The sequence below is a fragment of the Rana temporaria genome, chromosome 7, assembly GCF_905171775.1.
Source record: "Rana temporaria chromosome 7, aRanTem1.1, whole genome shotgun sequence".
In the NCBI taxonomy this organism is placed as follows: Eukaryota; Metazoa; Chordata; class Amphibia; order Anura; family Ranidae; genus Rana; species Rana temporaria.
Window position 1 is genome coordinate 177,209,529 of NC_053495.1, and position 18,589 is coordinate 177,228,117.

The window sequence follows — 18,589 nt, forward strand, 5'->3', positions numbered from 1 at the left end:
CAGCGGAAGAGACGGTAGCTTCGGAAAATGAGGAGTCAGCCGAGGAGGAGAGGGAGGATAGAGTAGGAGGAGGAGAATAAGAGGCAGGCCTGCATGCAATCCGTGGCGGTAAAACCAAATCTACATGGGTGCCACGGGTTACATGCTTGACGGCCGTCAGAACGTTCACCCAGTGGGCAGTGAAAGTTATATACCTTCCCTGCCCGTGTTTGCTAGACCACTTGTCTGTAGTCAGATTTAGACACCTATATACTAGAGCAAGTAGCACACCTATACCAGTCCTTAAAAGGACTTTTGTGGACATTTTAGATAGCTATTTGAATGAATACAGCCTGACTGTCCCTGCTCCAAACAGCACCCTTTCCCTACACTGACAAAAATCAGAATGTAAGATGGCCGCCAGATCAGGTCTATTTATAAGGTAGGGGGTATGTCCATGTGCTGAAATGTCTCAATTGGCTGTCCTGCACCAACTGATGGATGTGTGATAGGTCAAAGTTCTTACCCATGTAACATTGTGGACCGCCGCGAACATCACCAGATGTCCGACGGTTTGGCGGACTGTGGACTGCGAACGACGGCAGGCCATCTCTAGACAGAAGTGGCCTTGTCTGGGCAGTACAGGAGGAGGGGGGGGATTTTATCATAAATAAATACAAGCAGACATTGTAAGCACCCTGTCAGTATAAAATGCTTTGTCTGGATAGCTTGGTCTGTAAAGAAAATTGAACAAAAAACAACCTGTTGGTATCATCATGTGAAAATAAAGGGAAATAAGCATACACCACATCTAAAAGTTGGTAAGCTGCAATTAATAAATTGTTGTTTTTTGGGTTTATACTGCTTTAATGAGGTGTAGAATCCCATGTCTGTGAAGGAAGATGAGAGGTTGTCAATGGCTGCAGGGGTCTATAGAAATATTCTTTAGCTTTACTGGGGGAATATTACAGATCAGTATTATAAACAGAACACAAGACCCTTTCTTACATTCCATTCAAAGCCTCCAAACGCCAAGCCTCCAGATGCTCCAGAGCTTGCCATTCCAACAAACAAAGTGCTGCCGACATTGCTGGACATTAGTGAGGCTCCAATCTGCAAAAACCAAGGACAAGGAAAATCAGCCAGGGTATAGCTAATGTTATTTAAAACACTGCATCTGTGCCAAATATCGCTCATTTTACCTTATTCAGCAAGCTTTTCCCAGGGTGTTTTGGTATCATTGCATGATTCTGTACAACACAATGCCATTTTTCTTAAAACTACTTATCAGTTGCTTGAGACCTGCCAAATCAGATTGGGGGCTACTGAAGAATTTAGCTTGCCAGCTGTACAAGATGAACGCCAGGCTGGAAATTTAGTAGGCTTAATTTCAAAAATATTTTAAGTAATAGTAATATTTTGACTGGATGGACAGGATTAGACTAAAAAAGTCTTCAAACAGTATAATGTATTAGACCATAGCACCAACTTCAGGCAAAATAAACAGTGTGGAGTTATCAGGGACTAAACACCATGCCCAATCTTGTTCTATGTAACCTCAGCGTCTGTGCTTTTATAGTCAATAAGATAAAACGTTCAATACATTTTTAATCAAGCTTTAGTTTGTAAGCAGGTGGTAGCACCCTTTTAGACCCCATTCACACCTGGGCGTTTTGTAGCTTGAAGCCTGAAGCTACAAAACGGAAAAAATCTATTATTCTCTATGGAGATGGTTCACATCTCCACTACAAAACGCCTGAAGCCAGAAGTTCAAAAACGCCTGAAGCTCAAACAAGTTCTGGGACTTTTTTTAAGGCAGATTTGGGCGTTTTTCAGTTTTTAACATTGGTGACCCTAGACCTGTCCAAATTCGCGACAAAACGTGGTAAAAAACGCCGCAAAAATCGCGGTAAAAAATGCTGCAAATATTGCGTCAAATTGCGGTAAAAAACGCTGCAAAATCGCGGCAAAACGCTACGCTCAGGTGTGAATGCAGCCTTAGAGAGACCACTCTCCCGAAGATGTTAGTTGGTGGAGTATTCCATACAGACAGTCATTTCCCTGCATTGTTCCATCTGCATATATATACCCCCAAGCAGGATAGCTGAAATTACCTGAGCCTTTAGCACAAGCCCCTAGCTGGGGCAAGGTCGAAGAGAAAAAAAAACTTCTGGAATGCTTGCAACAAACAGTACACCACTGTAAAAAACATGTTGACTGGCTAGGATGGTTAACTTTTCATAATGCATACATTGTTACACCCCCCCCCCATTGTTACCAGCTTCTGGAAACAACTCAACAGCAGCAGGCAGAAATATTCAATGTCCTAAGCTTAGGAGAAACATACTGAGCGCAGGAAGTGTTGAAAAGCTCAGGCTAATTACAGTCTAAGCTGAAGTGTTCCTAGCTAAATTTAGTGTCATTTGTCAAAATTAAGTCCTGTTAGATCATTTCATGCTGTACCCTGTCACAGGCATAGCTATGTAAGGCCTCGTACACACCAGCGGATCTGCCCGGAAATGTCCGCTGCGTCCGCTGCCGGATTTCTGTCTGATGGTTGTACACACCATCAGACAGAAATCCGCGCGGACACGATACGCGGTGACGTGGCCACGCCGTCGCCGCGACGATGACACGGCGACGTGCGCGGCCCTGGAAGGTCAATGCTTCCACGCATGCGTCGAATCACTTTGACGCATGCGAGGGCTTTCGGCCGATCGGACATGTCTGGTGAGTCTGTACAGACGACCGAACATGTCCGACGGACAGGCTTCCAGCGGACATGTTTCTTAGCATGCTAAGAAACATTTGTCCACTGGAAACTGTCCGATCCGCCCGGCAATTGTCCGGTCGGCCGTACACACGAATGAACATGTCTGCTGAAACTGGTCCGTCGGACCAGTTTCAGCGGACATGTTCAGTCGTGTGTACGGGGCCTAAAACATTAAAAATAAGTGTCTATACTGTTTAAAATACAGCAACTGTCTCATCCTACTCTGTACATGTTCAGTTGCTCTCCATTTTTCAGCACTGTGCTCAGGGGCTCTGGGCTTCAGCAAAATGGCAGCCTCTAGCAAGAAGAGACAGGAACAATGCTGGGGGCATTTCACAGCACACCCTCATTGTGGTAGCATAATTATTAATGTGGACTGTATATTTCTTGCTAAAGAACGTTTTTTTTCATCAAATTGTTATGGTTAAAAGTTCCGCTTTAAAGGGGTTTTAAAGGTTCGATTTTTTTTTTAAATAACAAACATATCATACTTACCTCCACTGTGCAGTTCGTTTTGCACAGAGTGGCCCCGATCCTCCTGTTCTGGGGTCCCTCGGCGGCTCTCTCAGCTCCTTCCCACTTCAGATAACCCCCTTTGGGAAGCGCTCTCACAAGGGGGTTACTTTACGGGCGTGCTCCCGAGTCCTGAATTCGGCGTCCATAGACGCTAATTGCAAGACTCGGCCCTGCCCCCTGCCGCCCGCGTCATTGGATTTGATTGACAGAAGCGCGAGCAGATTGCTATCAATCTACCCAATGCAGAGCCGAGAAGCCAGCGATCAAGGGCGTTCGCGACGCGGGACTTTCCAGGGCTCAGGGATGCATTAAGGTGAAAAAACCTGAACCTTTACAAACCCTTTAAGGCCAAATTTCTACATAAACTAAACTCAAAACTGATAAATACATCTTTATACCCAGAACTGCTAAAAAAGCAAAACTCTGGCCAACGCAATTATTCTGAAGAGAGGTGGGATGGATTAGAACTGGTTTCCTAGATTCCCATTTCCTGTCCTGGTAATCGCCATCTCTAAACAGAAAATCTGAAAAAGCCTTCCCAACTGGTGGGACACAGATTAAAATAACTTATAGGTGATAAGCCTTTACGACCACATTTAATATAAAATAATGGATTTCAACTTTACATAATAATAACAACAATAATAATAATAATAATAATATATAATAGGTTCAGACTTCTTTTACCCCCCTAGTCACTCCCGAGTCCCGACCTACCTTACTCTTCTCTATTTCCAGACCTTTCTTATTCTTCGGATGAATCTACCTCTAGTTTAGCTATGTCTACACAGATACTACAGCTACTCAGCTGTAGTGCAGCAAAGGCTACCCCCCCGGGACACACAAGGATTCTTCTCCATTGAGGCTTCCAACTTTTTGGATTGTCCTTTAATGGACATTGCAGTGTGGCTGCCTTTTGTGTGGATCTAATTTCCCTCTTGGCTTTCTCCACCTGCTCCCTGCTTCACTGGTCCCGGTCTGCATTGGTTCTTACTTTATGTCAGAATCTATCCATATTTATTTATGTATTTTGATACATTACGGCTTGCTGCTAATCATAGGAGACTTTCTTCTCTCCTCTTAGTGGGCTTTTTCACCAACTTTAGATCATCTGTACATCCTTGACTCCATTTGGTCCTCGATGCACGTAGATGGCTAACAATTCAATTGATTTATGAAATTAGCAATACTCTATTGTCAAAAACTCTCTCTCAAACTCGTCCTGAAGAAGCCGCTAGGCGAAACGCGTAGGCGAGACAAAAGAAAATATTGCTTGTGACTGTATATTTTGTACTTTTTCATCGTATTTTATTGAAATTTATTATATATATCTTGTAATTAAATTTATATTTTTCTTAAACTCTATGTCCTTGTGATTGCCTGAAAAAGTCCGCCCTGTCACTACCCTGTGTAGTACTTTTCTCTTGAATCAGCTTGTTGGTCATCATAGATATTTTGTCTAGAATTATTTTTAATATTTTTTGACATCTATATACATCTTTCTGTACCTAGTTTAGAATTAAAATACACAATAGAAACATTGAAAAGGAAAAAAATTATTTTTGGGAATATCAAGATGCTCCATGAGTGCGGATTCAGATAGTCTTATTATTCAGATAAGTCTTTTTGTGTCAGGCCGCGAAGGCAATAAATAATAACACAAGTTTCATCCACCATATACTATATCTGCTATAGAAACCATTAAAACAAAGTCCAAGTACATAACAAGCATGTATGTAGCCTGCCAGTGAGGTACAACACCAAGTCCAAAGGTATAAGGACTTGCACATGTAATCATCTCACAGAACTTGCCAATGCAGTGTTTTAAACTGTTACTTATTATACAATAAAGCAAGCTGTAAAATAGGAAAGTGTATTGTTCATGCTGAAAACTACTTCCGAATCAATTTACAGACGATCTTTCTATAGATCACCAAACATGTTCCCTGAGCACTGCTGTTGATTCAATTGAAGAACATTGAAGGGTGGGAGAGTCTATCTGCTGGAGACCAAGACGGCTGTGCTCGGTGTTGAGCAAGGTCCAGCTCTCTAGCCAGAGGCTACCACTGGGTATTTTAACTCTTGTTGTAGTAAATAGTAGTGTTAAAAAATATATAAAAGCCTGCAGTTATGCTGCCCAATTTACAGTGATCATTTTTCAAGTCACTCACGCACTTAAAAAATCTGTTCTTTACTGTTATTAGTGGCCAGCCATTTTAGAATGTGGTGGGTTCTTACCTCAAAGACTTGAAGAACAGCTCTTGCTGAAACTGATTTATGTATTTATTTGTTTTTTGGATTAAATGGAGTTTTTTTTCACTGGTAGGATGAGAGGAAGTCAAAAACCCTTTGGTGAACCGAATGGCAGAGGCACCTGGTGTGGCGTGTTTGGAATGGGTCCAACCGATCCCCACCAGGTGCCTTTACCATTCAATTTACAGATGGGTTTTAGACCTCCTCAGTCAGCCTACCAGTACAATACCTACCTGAAAACCCATAAGAGGATCCAGAATTGAAATGGCATCAAGGGTGACCAATCTCACCCAAATGAAGACGGGGGTCTTTTCTCCACCTGCATTTATGGAAGGTTGCGTGTTTCTACCCGTCTGGGTCCTCGCAACCTCACCAGTTTTTATTTTTTCTCTAATATTAAAATGATTTGATGCAACAACATTACTTTAGATACATGCTAAATACAAACTACACTTGGACACAACAGAAACCAAAGGGAATTCCTCACTTTCCCTCACACATTTGTAATTGGAACAAGTGCCCACTATTGAAGATTGCTACTTATCTCCTGTTCTGGTGACAATCGTAAAATGTTGGATTTCCCCATCAGTCTGACCCAGTAAAAATTGTTTCCAGAATAATTAGAGAGGGTGAATCTCCTCAGTTGGCAGCCAAACAGCTATAAAACCCGATAGGGGTTTTTCTACTCAAACTAAAAGCAAAACACACACACACGCAATATATCATCCTTAAAGTGGATGTAAACCCACTCTCATCCTTTCTAAACTACTGCCATAGTGCTGATCTATAAGGATATAGATGCCGCCTGCATGTATCCTTACCTGTCAAATATCTCTCCTCTGTCTGTTAAGAGACCCGAAAAACTGCAGATTCTGTGGGTGGGTCTGTTGTCTGGAGCTCGGTGGGTGGAGTCGTGATGTCAGTAGACTCCCCGCCCACTTCTACACTCCCCTTGTCAACATGCATTTTCTCTTGTGTATTCCTTACACTAAACATCCAGTAAAAATCCAGAAAAGCAACCACATGACTTCAGAAAAGGAGTGGGGGTGGGAATTAAAAAATAATGCCAGTCTCCAGGCTAGTGCATTAGATATGTAAATAACCTGATGTTGCAACTGTGATCAGGTGACCTCAGACACACACACTGCAATTCTGCCCAGCTCTCACTAGATACATCTAACCTAAATCAGATCACTTGTCTGTATATATTCTGCTTTCTATTCTGTGTTTTCACTGGACTATACATACATTTCCTTGTCACACTGAACTGTGGATCACACCCCATGATGAGAAACATCCAGTCAAAACACAGTAAATGCATCCAATCCTAGGAGAGCTGGAAGGGAGAGGAGGGGAGAGGGATGTGAATTGTGAACTTTTTACACAGGATGTGCCTCTGTCTCAGGCTAGTGCATGAGCTATGTAAATAACCTGTCACTCACAGCAAGGGGGCGGAACAGACTAAGGTTTTTCTCTCTAAGTCTGTTTTATTTCACTGAACAATAAAAGAGGATTGCTCAGAGCTGGATTAACTCTGTGTGGCAAGACTGGGCACAGATTATAGGAAATCTTATACCCTACATTGTGACATCACTTTAATATAACTAGGCGAATAATCCTTATATCTTTACACTTTCTCTGCCTAGCCTATGATGCTGATGGTTCAAGTGTTACCATAAAGCGGTAGTTCCCCCTCAAAAAAATTGTTACCCTTAGATTGATGCTCATTTTGTCTAGGGGAATCGGCTAGTTGTTTTAAAATCGAAGCTGTACTTACCGTTGTAGAGAGCGATCTTCTCTGCCGCTTCCATGTATGGTCTTCGGGTCTGGGCGTTCCTTCTTGATTGACAGGCTTTCGACAGGCTTCCGGCGGTCGCATCTATCGCATCACGATTTTCCGAAAGTAGCCGAACGTCGGTGTGCAGGCGACGTATAGAGCCGCGCCGACGTTCGGCTTCTTTGGCTACTCGTGACGCGATGGATGCGACCGTCGGAAGACTGTCAATCAAAATAGGAACGCCCAGTCCCGAATACCATACCCGGAAGCGGCGGAGAAGATCGCTCTCTACAACGGTAAGTACAGCTTCGATTTTAAAACAACTAGCCGATTCCCCTAGACAAAATGAGCATCAATCTAAGGGTAACAATTTTTTTGAGGGGGAACTACCGCTTTAATATCCTTCACAAAACACTTGTGTTCGTCTGGTTGGTCTTTTAGTGGTAACATAAAGGAGCAATTTTAGCTTGCTTAACCAAGAAAAGAAAAAAGGTTAACATTAAAGCCAACAGTGAAAGGAACAGACTACATATGGATAGACATACCACAAATACTTACGGGCCACCATGTCATAGTCTTTCCAGCAAGGAAATATCCTCCTACAGTTCCACGACTGGCCCGAAGTGAAGACTGGAAAAAACAGATTCATTGATAAACATCTATCTTGTGGCATTGTTGGAAATGTATGGCTATTAAAATAGACCTTTTGTGAATTAACCAACATTTATGTGATCATCATTGGAAAGCTGGGGATGGTCATATTCCATTAACAGGCCATGGGCAGTATGTGGCCCTCAAGGATCTGCCTTTTCGGTTTACCACACAAGCAAAGCTTGTATTGAAGAAAACGACTGTATTATTTTTGGTACTAATATTATCCTGATAATGTGTTACCATAACATGTTATTAAAGCCCAAATTAAAGCGGAGTTCCGGCCACAATTTCACTTTTTAAATATAAATACCCCTGTAATACACAAGCTTAATGTATTCTAGTAAAGTTAGTCCGTAAACTAAGGTCCGTTTTGTTAGGTTGTTACAGCATTTAGACACTTTATAAAATAGAAATTGACTGGGGCCATCTTAAGTGTGGGCATCATGAAGCCAGACTGTATGACTTCCTGGATTTCAGCCTTGCAAATCTCGCACATGCTCAGTGCTGCACAAGCAGTGTCAGATCAGGATTCAGCACCTGTGCTGTCCAAGTCACATGATTCTTTGAGACTGGGGAGTGCACAGACTCCTGGAAAGTTACACCCACTACATTCCCAGGAGTCTGTGCGGTGTAGGTTAGGAAGCATTAAGCACCTGGGTGCAGGAAGTGGGAAGATTAACTATTCTGCCTAGCAACAACACTTTGAAGGCATCTAAAAAATAAAAAAAAAATTGTAAAGGACTAATGACATTTTTTTAAAACTACTGATGTAATGTTATATTTATGGGTGGAACTCCACTTTAAGTGACAGAAATAGTTATGCAGTCAGATAGACATTGTATCTCCATTTTAGTTTTACTAACATGTGGGACTTTAGGACTATAAAGAGATAAAAAGGAGCAGGACTTCAATTTGGCATTTAATATTACTACCACCGATGTATGGTAAAGCCTAGTTGAAGTCCTGCTCTTTGTTAATGTCCCAAACCCCTGAATGCAATGATTTGTAACTGGTTTTTACTTGAAAATACTGAAAATTATCCTTTTTACTCAATGAAAAGCTGCTTCCAGCCCTCAGTCTGCAGTGTCTTGTACTAGCATAGCTAAGTAACAACCACACCCCTCAGAACAAGCTTCCTCTCACAGAAATGTAGGGGCTTGTCTGACTGGGACTGTGTTAACCACTTTAACCACTTAAGCCCCGGACCTTTAGGCAGCTAAATGCCCAGTGCAGGTTTTGCAATTCGGCACTGCGTCGCTTTAACAGACAATTGCGCGGTCGTGCGACGTGGCTCCCAAAACAAAATTGGCGTCCTTTTTCCCCCACAAATAGAGCTTTCTTTTGGTGGTATTTGATCACCTCTGCGGTTTTTATTGTTTGCGCTATAAACAAAAATAGAGCGACAATTTTAAAAAAAATGCAATATTTTTTACTTTTTGCTATAATAAATGTCCCCCAAAAACATATATAACATTTTTTTTCCCTCAGTTTAGGCCGATACGTATTCTTCTACCTATTTTTGGTAAAAAAAAATCGCAATAAGCGTTTATCGATTGATTTGCGCAAAATTTATAGCGTTTACAAAATAGGGGATAGTTTTATTGCATTTTTATCAATTATTTTTTTTGGCGACGATCAGCGATTTTTTCGTGACTGCGACATTATGGCGGACACTTCGGACAATTTTGACACATTTTTGGGACCATTGTCATTTTCACAGCAAAAAATGCACAGTTGCAGTTTGGGAGTTAACCACAGGGGGGCGCTGAAGGAGTTATGTTTCACCTAGTGTGTGTTTACAACTGTAGGGGGGTGTGGCTGTAGGTCTGATGTCATCGATCGAGTCTCCCTATAAAAGGGATGACACGATCGATACGCCGCCACAGTGAAGCACGGGGAAGCCGTGTTTACATACGGCTCTCCCCGTTCTTCAGCTCCGGGGAGCGATCGCGAGGGGGCGGCTAGAAACGTCCCAGATCGCTCCCCGCGGGTTTCCAAGGGGGGTCCCGATGTACCGAGGGGGGGTCCCGATCGGACCCCCGACCCGCGGAAAGGTGGGGACGTACATGTACGCCCATATGCCTGTACGTGCCATTCTGTGGACGTACATATACATGCGGCGGGCGTTAACCGGTTAAGACCAGGTCTTTTCTGTCACTTTTTGTTTACAAGTAAACATTTATATTTTTCAATAGAAAATTACTTAGAACCCTCAAACATTACACATTATTTAATTTAATTTTTTTTTAGCATTTTTTTAATACTTAAAATTCTGCATATGCGACACATTTTTTTATTTTTTTTACAGGTTTAGCATCAAAAAAGGTCTAGAGCTAGAATTATTGCTCTCGCTATCATTTTCGAGGCAATACCTCACATGTGTAGTATGAACACCATTTACATATCCATGTGCAACCTACATATGCATTTGCCTTTGAGCGCGAGCACAGGGATATTATATATTAATTAATTATTATTATTATTATTTAATAAAATAAACATTTATACTGTCGCTTAATTTTATTTTGCATTTTTAATGCTATCACAAGAAACGTAAACATCCCTTGTGATAACAATGCAGCATGATAGGTCCTCTTTATGGAGACATTTGTGGTCTATATGACGCAGATATCTTTTACCCTTGAAAGCATCAGATTAAAAAAAAAAAAAAACACAACATTAATCAGATTATTGGTTCTCAGATACCAAAAGGTCTGGTTCTCACAGTCCATGGCAGCCTTCTGAAGAAACACATCATTGGGAATTTGTTGTTATTGGGACAACCTGGAGATGAAGTTTTGATTTCTGTAATTCAGGATCAATTCCTTTTGGTAAGCGCCAAAGGAGCATGTTTGAGCACTAAAGCAATTTTAAAAACGGTATTATAAAATTTGTATTATATCAAGAGAATTTTGTTTTAGACTTTATACCATTAAAGGGGTTGTAAAGGTAAATGTTTTTTCACCTTAATGCATCCTATGCATTAAGGTGAAAAAACATCCGACTATTTTTCTTAATATTGGCTTTTCAAAATAAAAAAAATAGTAATATAGAGGTTGGATAAAACGTTTAGTGCACAAAAGCACTTTTGCTAGTCAACTAGTACATTATGCATAGAGATGTACACAATAGTCCAAAAAGAGGGACAACCAAGGATGCATGAGGAACAGAGAGACTTGGTCTGAAAAAAGAGACAGTCCCTCCAAATGAGGGGCAATTGGGAGCTATGCCTACAGTTACAGGATAAATGATGACTTACCCATATCCCAACCAACAGGACAAAAACAAAGTAAACAACAAGCACCACAATGTCCGCGGTCCCAAACTTCGCCTTCTGGGGCTCCAGCGATGGTGCCTCTGTACTGTTCTCCATCCTGCTCAGAGAAGTGTCTATGGAACAGTGAAGAAAAATCAATTTGACTTTTGTTTTCCAATAAAGTGTTAATGACTAACAAGGTTTATCAATGTGCAAATGGGCAGATTTCATAAGATTGTCATGTGTCCCGGCTGGCATCTACAGACTAGCAGACTACAGAGTTCTGAACCGGTCACTTAAAGGGGTTGTAAACCTTCATATTTTTTCACCTTCAAGCATCCTATGCATGAAGGTGAAAAAACACCTTGCAGTGTCCGGCCCCCCCAGCCCCCCACCCCATTTTACTTACCTGAGCCCCGGTACCTTACCTGAGCCCTCTCCGCGGCTTTATGGCTCTTCATTGGATAGATTGATAGCAGCGCAGCCATTGGCTTCCACTTTTGTCAATCAAATCCAATGACGTGGGCGCCGGGAGCGGGGCCGAGTCATACGCACTATGGATGGCGAGTGTATGACACGGGAGTGCGCCCGCAAGTTAACCCCTCGGGAGAGATCTTCCCAGAGAGGTTTATCCATTGCGGGGAGAAGTCATGAGAGCCGCCCGAGGGACCCCAGAACAGGAGGATCGGGGGCCACTCTGTGCAAAACAAACTGCACGTTTTTCAGCATGTCCAAAAAACGAAGTTTTTCCAACTTCATCATTAAAAACGATGTTGCCCACACACCATCGTTTTAAAAAAATGATGAAAAAAAGCGTGGTGACGTACAACACGTACGACGGCACTCTAAAGGGGACGTTCTATTCGCCTTTGGGCTGCTTTAGCTGATTCCGTGTTAGTAAAAGACGATTCGCGCTTTTTTGTCTGTTACAGCGTGATGAATGTGCTTACTCCATTATGAACGGTAGTTTTACCTGAACGAGCGCTCCCGTCTCAATATTTTTTTGTCGTTTTTCAGAAGCCGAAAAACGATGTGAAGCCCACACACGATCATTTTAAATGACGTTTTTTGGTGGTATTTGATCACTTCTGAGGTTTTTATTTTTTGCACTATAAACGAAAAAAAAATAGCATATTTTTTACTTTCTGCTATAAAACACATCCAATAAAACATTATTTTTTTTTAAAAATCCAATTTCTTCATCAATGTAGGCCAAAATGCATTCTGCTACATATACATACTCTGGGATAAATTTATGGAATTTTTTTTTTTTTTTACTAGTAATAGCGGCAATCAGCGACTTATAGCGGGACTGCAATATTGTGGCGGACAAATAGTACACTAACTGACACTCTTGACACAGGACCGGTGACAATAATGCCCTGTACACACGATCGTATGTGGGTCCCATCGTTTTTTTCCCCCCATCGGTGAAAAAAAATAGAACCTGTGGCAGTGGCTTTGGCCTTGGAACTCTCCCATGGATGTTGAATCATGAACACTGATCTTACCTGAGGCAAGTGAGGCCTGCAGTTCTTTAGATGTTGTTCTGGGTTCTTTCATGACCTCATGCTCCCAACTTTGTGGGAACAGTTTGGGGATGGTCCCTTCGTGTTCCAACATGACTGTGCACCAGTGCACAAAGCATACCTCCCAACCCGCATGGATTCTGTGGGACTTTCCTGCACAGACACCTCTTTCACGCAGTCCCACGATAGCGGTAATCTTCACGCACTGGAAGAGGAGCCAGTGGTCTCAGCACGGGAGGAGAAAGTAGGACAGCACCCACCTTCCCTACCAAGTGTGATGTCTGACGATCAGCAATTTCACACGACAGACAGCCCCCCCACCCGTCCCACGGTAGTACACACCACCCCCTCCCCCTCGCAGCAACTGTAATTGTAATGTCACAAAAGGAAAAACCCCAACCCGCCCCCCCCCCCCTCCCCCGCTCAACAACTTTAATGGCATGGGAAAAAAAATTGAATGAATGTCCCGTGGTTGAAAAGTTGGGAGGTATGCAAAAAGCAAGGTCCATAAAGACACGGATGAGCGAGTTTGGGGCGGAGGAACTTGACTGGCCTGCACAGAGTCCTGACCTGAACCCAACAGAACATCTTTGGGATGAATTAGAGTGGAGACTGTGAGCCAGGCCTTCTCGTCCAACATCAGTGCCTGACCTCACAAATGCACTTTTGGAAAAATGGTCAAACATTCCCATAGACACACTCCTAAACCTTGTGGATAGTTTTCCCAGAAGAACTGAAGCTGTTATATCAAATTGTGGGCCAACTCAATATTGAACTCTACATACTAAAGCCCCATACACACGATCTGACTTTTTGACAACAAACTTCAAAATGAGCAGGCTTTCAAAAAATACGACCGTGTGTACGCTCCATCGGACAAACTTTTTCGGTTTTCTACTCGTGTCTGTCAGACGCGAGTGAGGAAGAGCCGATCAACGGCTCTTCCTCTTTACATCGTGATCAGCCGTGATTGGACACAGCTGATCACGTGGTAAAGAGCCTCCGCCGGAGGCTCTTTACCGAGATCGGAGATGAAGGGTGTCAGACTGACACCCCGCATCACCGATCGCCGTGCTGTGCGCCAGCATGTAATCCTGCAGGACGTCAATGGACGTCCAGTCAGGATTTCACAACCACTTCCCGGACGGCTAAACGTACATTAATGCCAATGCAAAACACTTCTAAAAGCGTGTTTTTTTACAGCCGGTATCGGTACTGGCTTTGCAGCTTTATTTTTAACATCCCGTGTGCATGAGCAGGGCAGCCATCACAAATTTTGGGGCCCCTTACACAGCTTTAGGCAGAGAACTGCCACGAGATGATAAGTGGGGGGGGGGGGTTGTGTTAACGATGAAAGTGTCATCTCTTCTCTTCTCTCTTCTGCCGCGAGATGAGATAAGCGGGACGGGGGGCTTGGTGTTGACGAACAAAACAAAGTCAAGTCAAGTTTTCTCTCTCCTGCCGCGAGTTGCTAAAGTCTGACGAAAAAAAACAATGAAAGATAAAATAAAGAAAAAACGGCGTTCCCCTGCCGCAAGTTGCTAAAGGTGGGGAGGGGGGGTCAGACGAAAAAAAAATACATAAAAAAGAGGGGTGGCCTGCTGCAGGTTTCTAAAGGTGGGGGGGTCAGATGAAAAAAAAATGTAGGTGTAATGCCTGTATCCCCCTGATGGCGGCCCTGTGCATGAGGCCTAAAGCTTGGATGGAAAACTGGGACTTCATTAAATCTGTATCAGAAAATGAACCAAAGTTTGTGCCATGGTTATAAAGAAAAGGGTAAAACCTAGCCGAATTGTAAAGATTAACTACATTATAACCAGTACTGAACTCTCCCCATGGAGCGATACATTGAGTTGCTGAGCAGCAATGGAGTATGGCAGTGCTGCTTCTTCGTGATCAAATAGAAAAAAGGTGTCGGAGAGGAGGAGTCTGGGATGACTGACACTGATCGAGTGACAGGAGGAGGATAAAGAGAGGTCATGTCTGGCTGCATTTTGGGTGGGCAGCTAGGGAGTGGTAAAACCGCAACTCAGCTGCCCGTTTTTACCTCCCCTTAACCACCCATCTAAAAGAGACCAAAATGTTTTTCACAGGTTCACTTTAAAGCTACAATATCAATTCAAAAGACGTGGTGTGCAAAGTACCAGAGCACAGAGATAAAGGGAAGGAAAGAGGGCCAAGAACATTGCGTGTGAAAGGTTTAAATCTTGATGACCGCACAGTTAACTATTAAATCAACTATAATTGTGTTGCTGCTTTCACAGTACAGCCAGGAGCACAGGGGCAGTTTTTAGTAATGCCTTCGCTCTGCTATAACCTCTAGAAGTAGCGATCGATCACTATGCATTTGTAATAAATGACACCCTATGGAGTGGGGCACACATGTAACATGTAATCACTAATGATTGCACAAAGTTTGAGGCCGGGTTCACACTGGTTCGACAAACACTCCGACATTGGGAGCTCATGTCGCATGACGTGTGAAAATCAATGTTTCCCTATGGGAGCCATCTTAACTGGTCCGACACAAGTTGGTCCGACTTTGAAAATGCTCCCTACTTTGGTCCAACTTTGATCCTTCTTCAGCCCATTGAATATCACTGAAGTCGGATCAAAGTCGTGCATGATCCGACTTTGGCATGCAACTTGTGCTCTGATGTTCTTGAGGGGGAACTCCAAACCAAATTGAAAAAAAAAATGCATGGGTTCCCCTTCTAAGAGCATACCAGGCCCTTCAGCCTGAAATGGATTTTGAGGGGAACCCCCTACGTCAAAAAAACAGTGTGGGGTCCCCCCAAAGTCCATACCAGACCCTTGTCCAAGCACGCAGCCCAGCCGATCAGGAGAGGGGGTGGGGATGATCGAGCACCCCCCCTTCTGAACCATACCAGGCCGCATGCCATCAACATGGGGTGTGGGTTCTTTGGGGCAAGGGGCACACTGCACCCCCCACCCCAAAGCACCTTGCCCCCATGTTGATGAGGACAAGGGCCTCTTCCCGACAACCCTGGCCATTGGTTGTTGGAGTCTGCGGGCAGGGGGCTTATTGGAATATGGGAGCCCCTTTTAATAAAAGGGCCCCCAGATCCTGACCCCCCACCCTATGTGAATGTGTATGGGGGTACCCATTCACCTGGGAAAAAAAGTGTCAAAAATAAAACATGCTACACATTTTTTTTAAAGTAATTTATTAGGCAGCTCCGGGGGTCTCTTCCGATTTCTTCTCCAGGTCTTCTCCGCTCTCTCTTCGGTTATTCTCCCTCTGTCCAGTGTCTTCTGCCGGGTCTCCTCCGCTATCTTCTGCTCTTTTGCCCGCTCTTGCCCATGCCTATATAAGTAGTGGCACACACCGCACCGGGAATTAGAGCGGGAGAGAGCATCGTGTCAATATCGGAAGAAAAGAAGAGGGAAGAAGACCGGGCAAGAGCGGGTAAAAGAGCAGAAGATAGAGGAGGAGACCTGGCAGAAGACACTGGACAGAGGGAGAAGAACTGAAGAGAGAGCAGAGAAGGGAGAAGAAATTGGAAGAGACCCCCGGAGATGCCTAATAAATTACTTTTTTTCCAGGTGAATGGGTAGGGGTACAATGTACCCCATACCCATTCACATGGGGTGGAGGTCCAGGATCTGGGGCCACCCTTTTTAAAGGGGGCTCCCAGATTCCGATAAGCCCCCCCGCCTGCAGACCCCGACAACCAACGGCCAGGGTTTTCGGGAAGAAGACCTTGTCCTCATCAACATGGGGGCGAGGTGCTTTGGGGTGGGGGGCGTAGGGAGTTCCCCTGCAAATCCATACCAGATCGAAAGCCCTGGAATGCTCTTAGAGGGGGAACACATGCCGTTTTTTTTTTTTATTTGGTGATATTTCGGTATTTCAGTGTGAACCTGGCCTTAGTAGCATTTTTCTACACTGCAAATCCTGGCTGCAGAAATCTACTGATTTCTGCTGCTGGAATTTAAAGCTGCATACAGATAATTGCAGCCTCAGAGCACATACACTGTAAGGACAGGTAGTTGGCAGCCGCAAATATTCCTGACTGTTTGCACAGCGAGCGTTACCCTGTGGTCATTGTAGCAGGACCCTGGGTGATCACTGGCTGTGCAGACAGGCGCAGATAGCCACCGACAGCCTGTCATTGCAGTGTACAGACTTGGTGGCAGCAGCTATCAGCTGTCAATCTCAGCAGCAGAAATCACTAGATTCCTGCCGCTGGAATTCTTAGCATAGCAAAGCATCCAAGCAAAGCAGCCCCTAGTAAGGCGTTGGTGTCAGTGGAAGGAATAGTGCTCCATTTTTGGTGTCAGTGGTATATCCTACTACTTTAAATCCAAGTATAGTGTGAATGGGTATAAATTAGCACTGCGTCCCAAATAACAAATAGCAAAAAATAAATACAAGCAAAATATGGGACTTTAATGGTGCCAAACCATCTCAGAAATAAACAGACCAAAATAGTAAGGTAAAAAAGTTTTCATTTTATTAAACCATAGTTGACTTGCTGCAAGGTATCTGTTTCCCGGGAGTCTAGTGGATCAGACCAAATAACAATCAGGTGTAAATGGACAGAAGGTCCATTTACAACCGACCGCCATTTGACGAGAGCGGGATGTGTCTGTGTCTGCTCTGAATAAGCAAGGGGGACATGGAACATCCACATGCCTGCTCAGCAGGGATCAGCGGACAGATTCCCCTCTGAGCAGGCGCAGGGCTGTCTTTAAGGCAGGGCAAAAGGGGTCATTGTTGTGGGGCCCAAAGCAGCTGCCTCAAACTTGCCAACTATCCCAGTTAAAATTTCCTTGTCCCTTGAAGTTTTAGTCCTGTGCTGTGTCCTGATCTCTCAGTGTGAAGTGCTGCTACTGCTGCCCAGCTCTGACCTATTGTTGTGTACAGATGACTCACCTGCAGACCCTGTGTTTACATGCAAATAACTGTCATTCATATGTAAATAACGGGATTATTCATATGTAAATAGTGACAGCATTCATATGTAAATAAAGGCATCATTCATATGTAAATCATGCCCCTCTGCAGTGAAGAGATGATGTGTTGTAACCTCTAGCAACCAATCAGTGAGCAGCATTACTGTACAGTAATCTCTAGCAACCAATCAACAAGAAGAAATCATGTGCTGTAACCTCTAGCAACTAATCAATGAGCCGTAATGTGTGCTGTAACCTCTAGCAACCAATCAGCAAGTGGTAATGATGTGCTGTAACCTCCAGCAACTAATCAATGAGCCGTAATGTGTGCTGTAACCTCTAGCAACCAGTCAGCAAGTGGTAATGATATGCTGTAACCTCTGGCAACCAATCGCAATAAACTGATTCCAAGTCTAGCTGATATTTATTGTATGTCTCAGAGCAGGCGGAGAGCAAAATTGCATGGGGGGGCCCCAGGAAAAAATTTGCCCAGGGTCCAATCAACATTAAAGACGGCCCTGAGCAGGCAGAGTCAGCCCCGTGCGGAAAGAAGCCTTTGAGTGTTGTGACAAAACATTTACCAATCACAGCAATGCTTACAATGATCAGTTTAGATTTATTCATGTAAAACCTAAATCCCAAAAGAAAAAACTGTTGTAACTGTTTGAGTAACTGTAGGGAGAGCTATAGGGTGACCACATTTCCAAACTGCCATTCAGGGACACCCCCCCTTCCAAAAAATCAGCTTGTGCTGTAACAAATCACAGCACAGTGATTGGACACAAGAGGCGGGATTTATGATTTCTCCAATTACGTGCAGGAGAAGTACTGTCAGTGAGTAAAGCGGTGATGTGGCGCCCTTTTTTGGGGGCATAAGATTGACCAGGGAGTAGCTGTGTCAGTTTCATTCCGGCACACTGTATTGTCCTGGA

At 43.6% G+C, this 18,589-nt stretch overlaps 1 protein-coding gene across 1 annotated transcript in view; it reads right to left on the minus strand.

Moving 5' to 3' along the window:
- Positions 1-11,325, minus strand: part of LOC120946230 (sodium/glucose cotransporter 4-like) — a 41,898-nt gene extending 30,573 nt beyond the window's left edge. The window contains exons 1-2 of the mRNA XM_040361054.1: positions 11,212-11,325; positions 988-1,092 (exon numbers count right to left, since the gene is read on the minus strand). Coding sequence (XP_040216988.1) covers positions 988-1,092; positions 11,212-11,325 — 219 coding nt within the window. The remainder of the gene's footprint in view (positions 1-987; positions 1,093-11,211) is intronic.
- Positions 11,326-18,589: the final 7,264 nt, after the last annotated feature.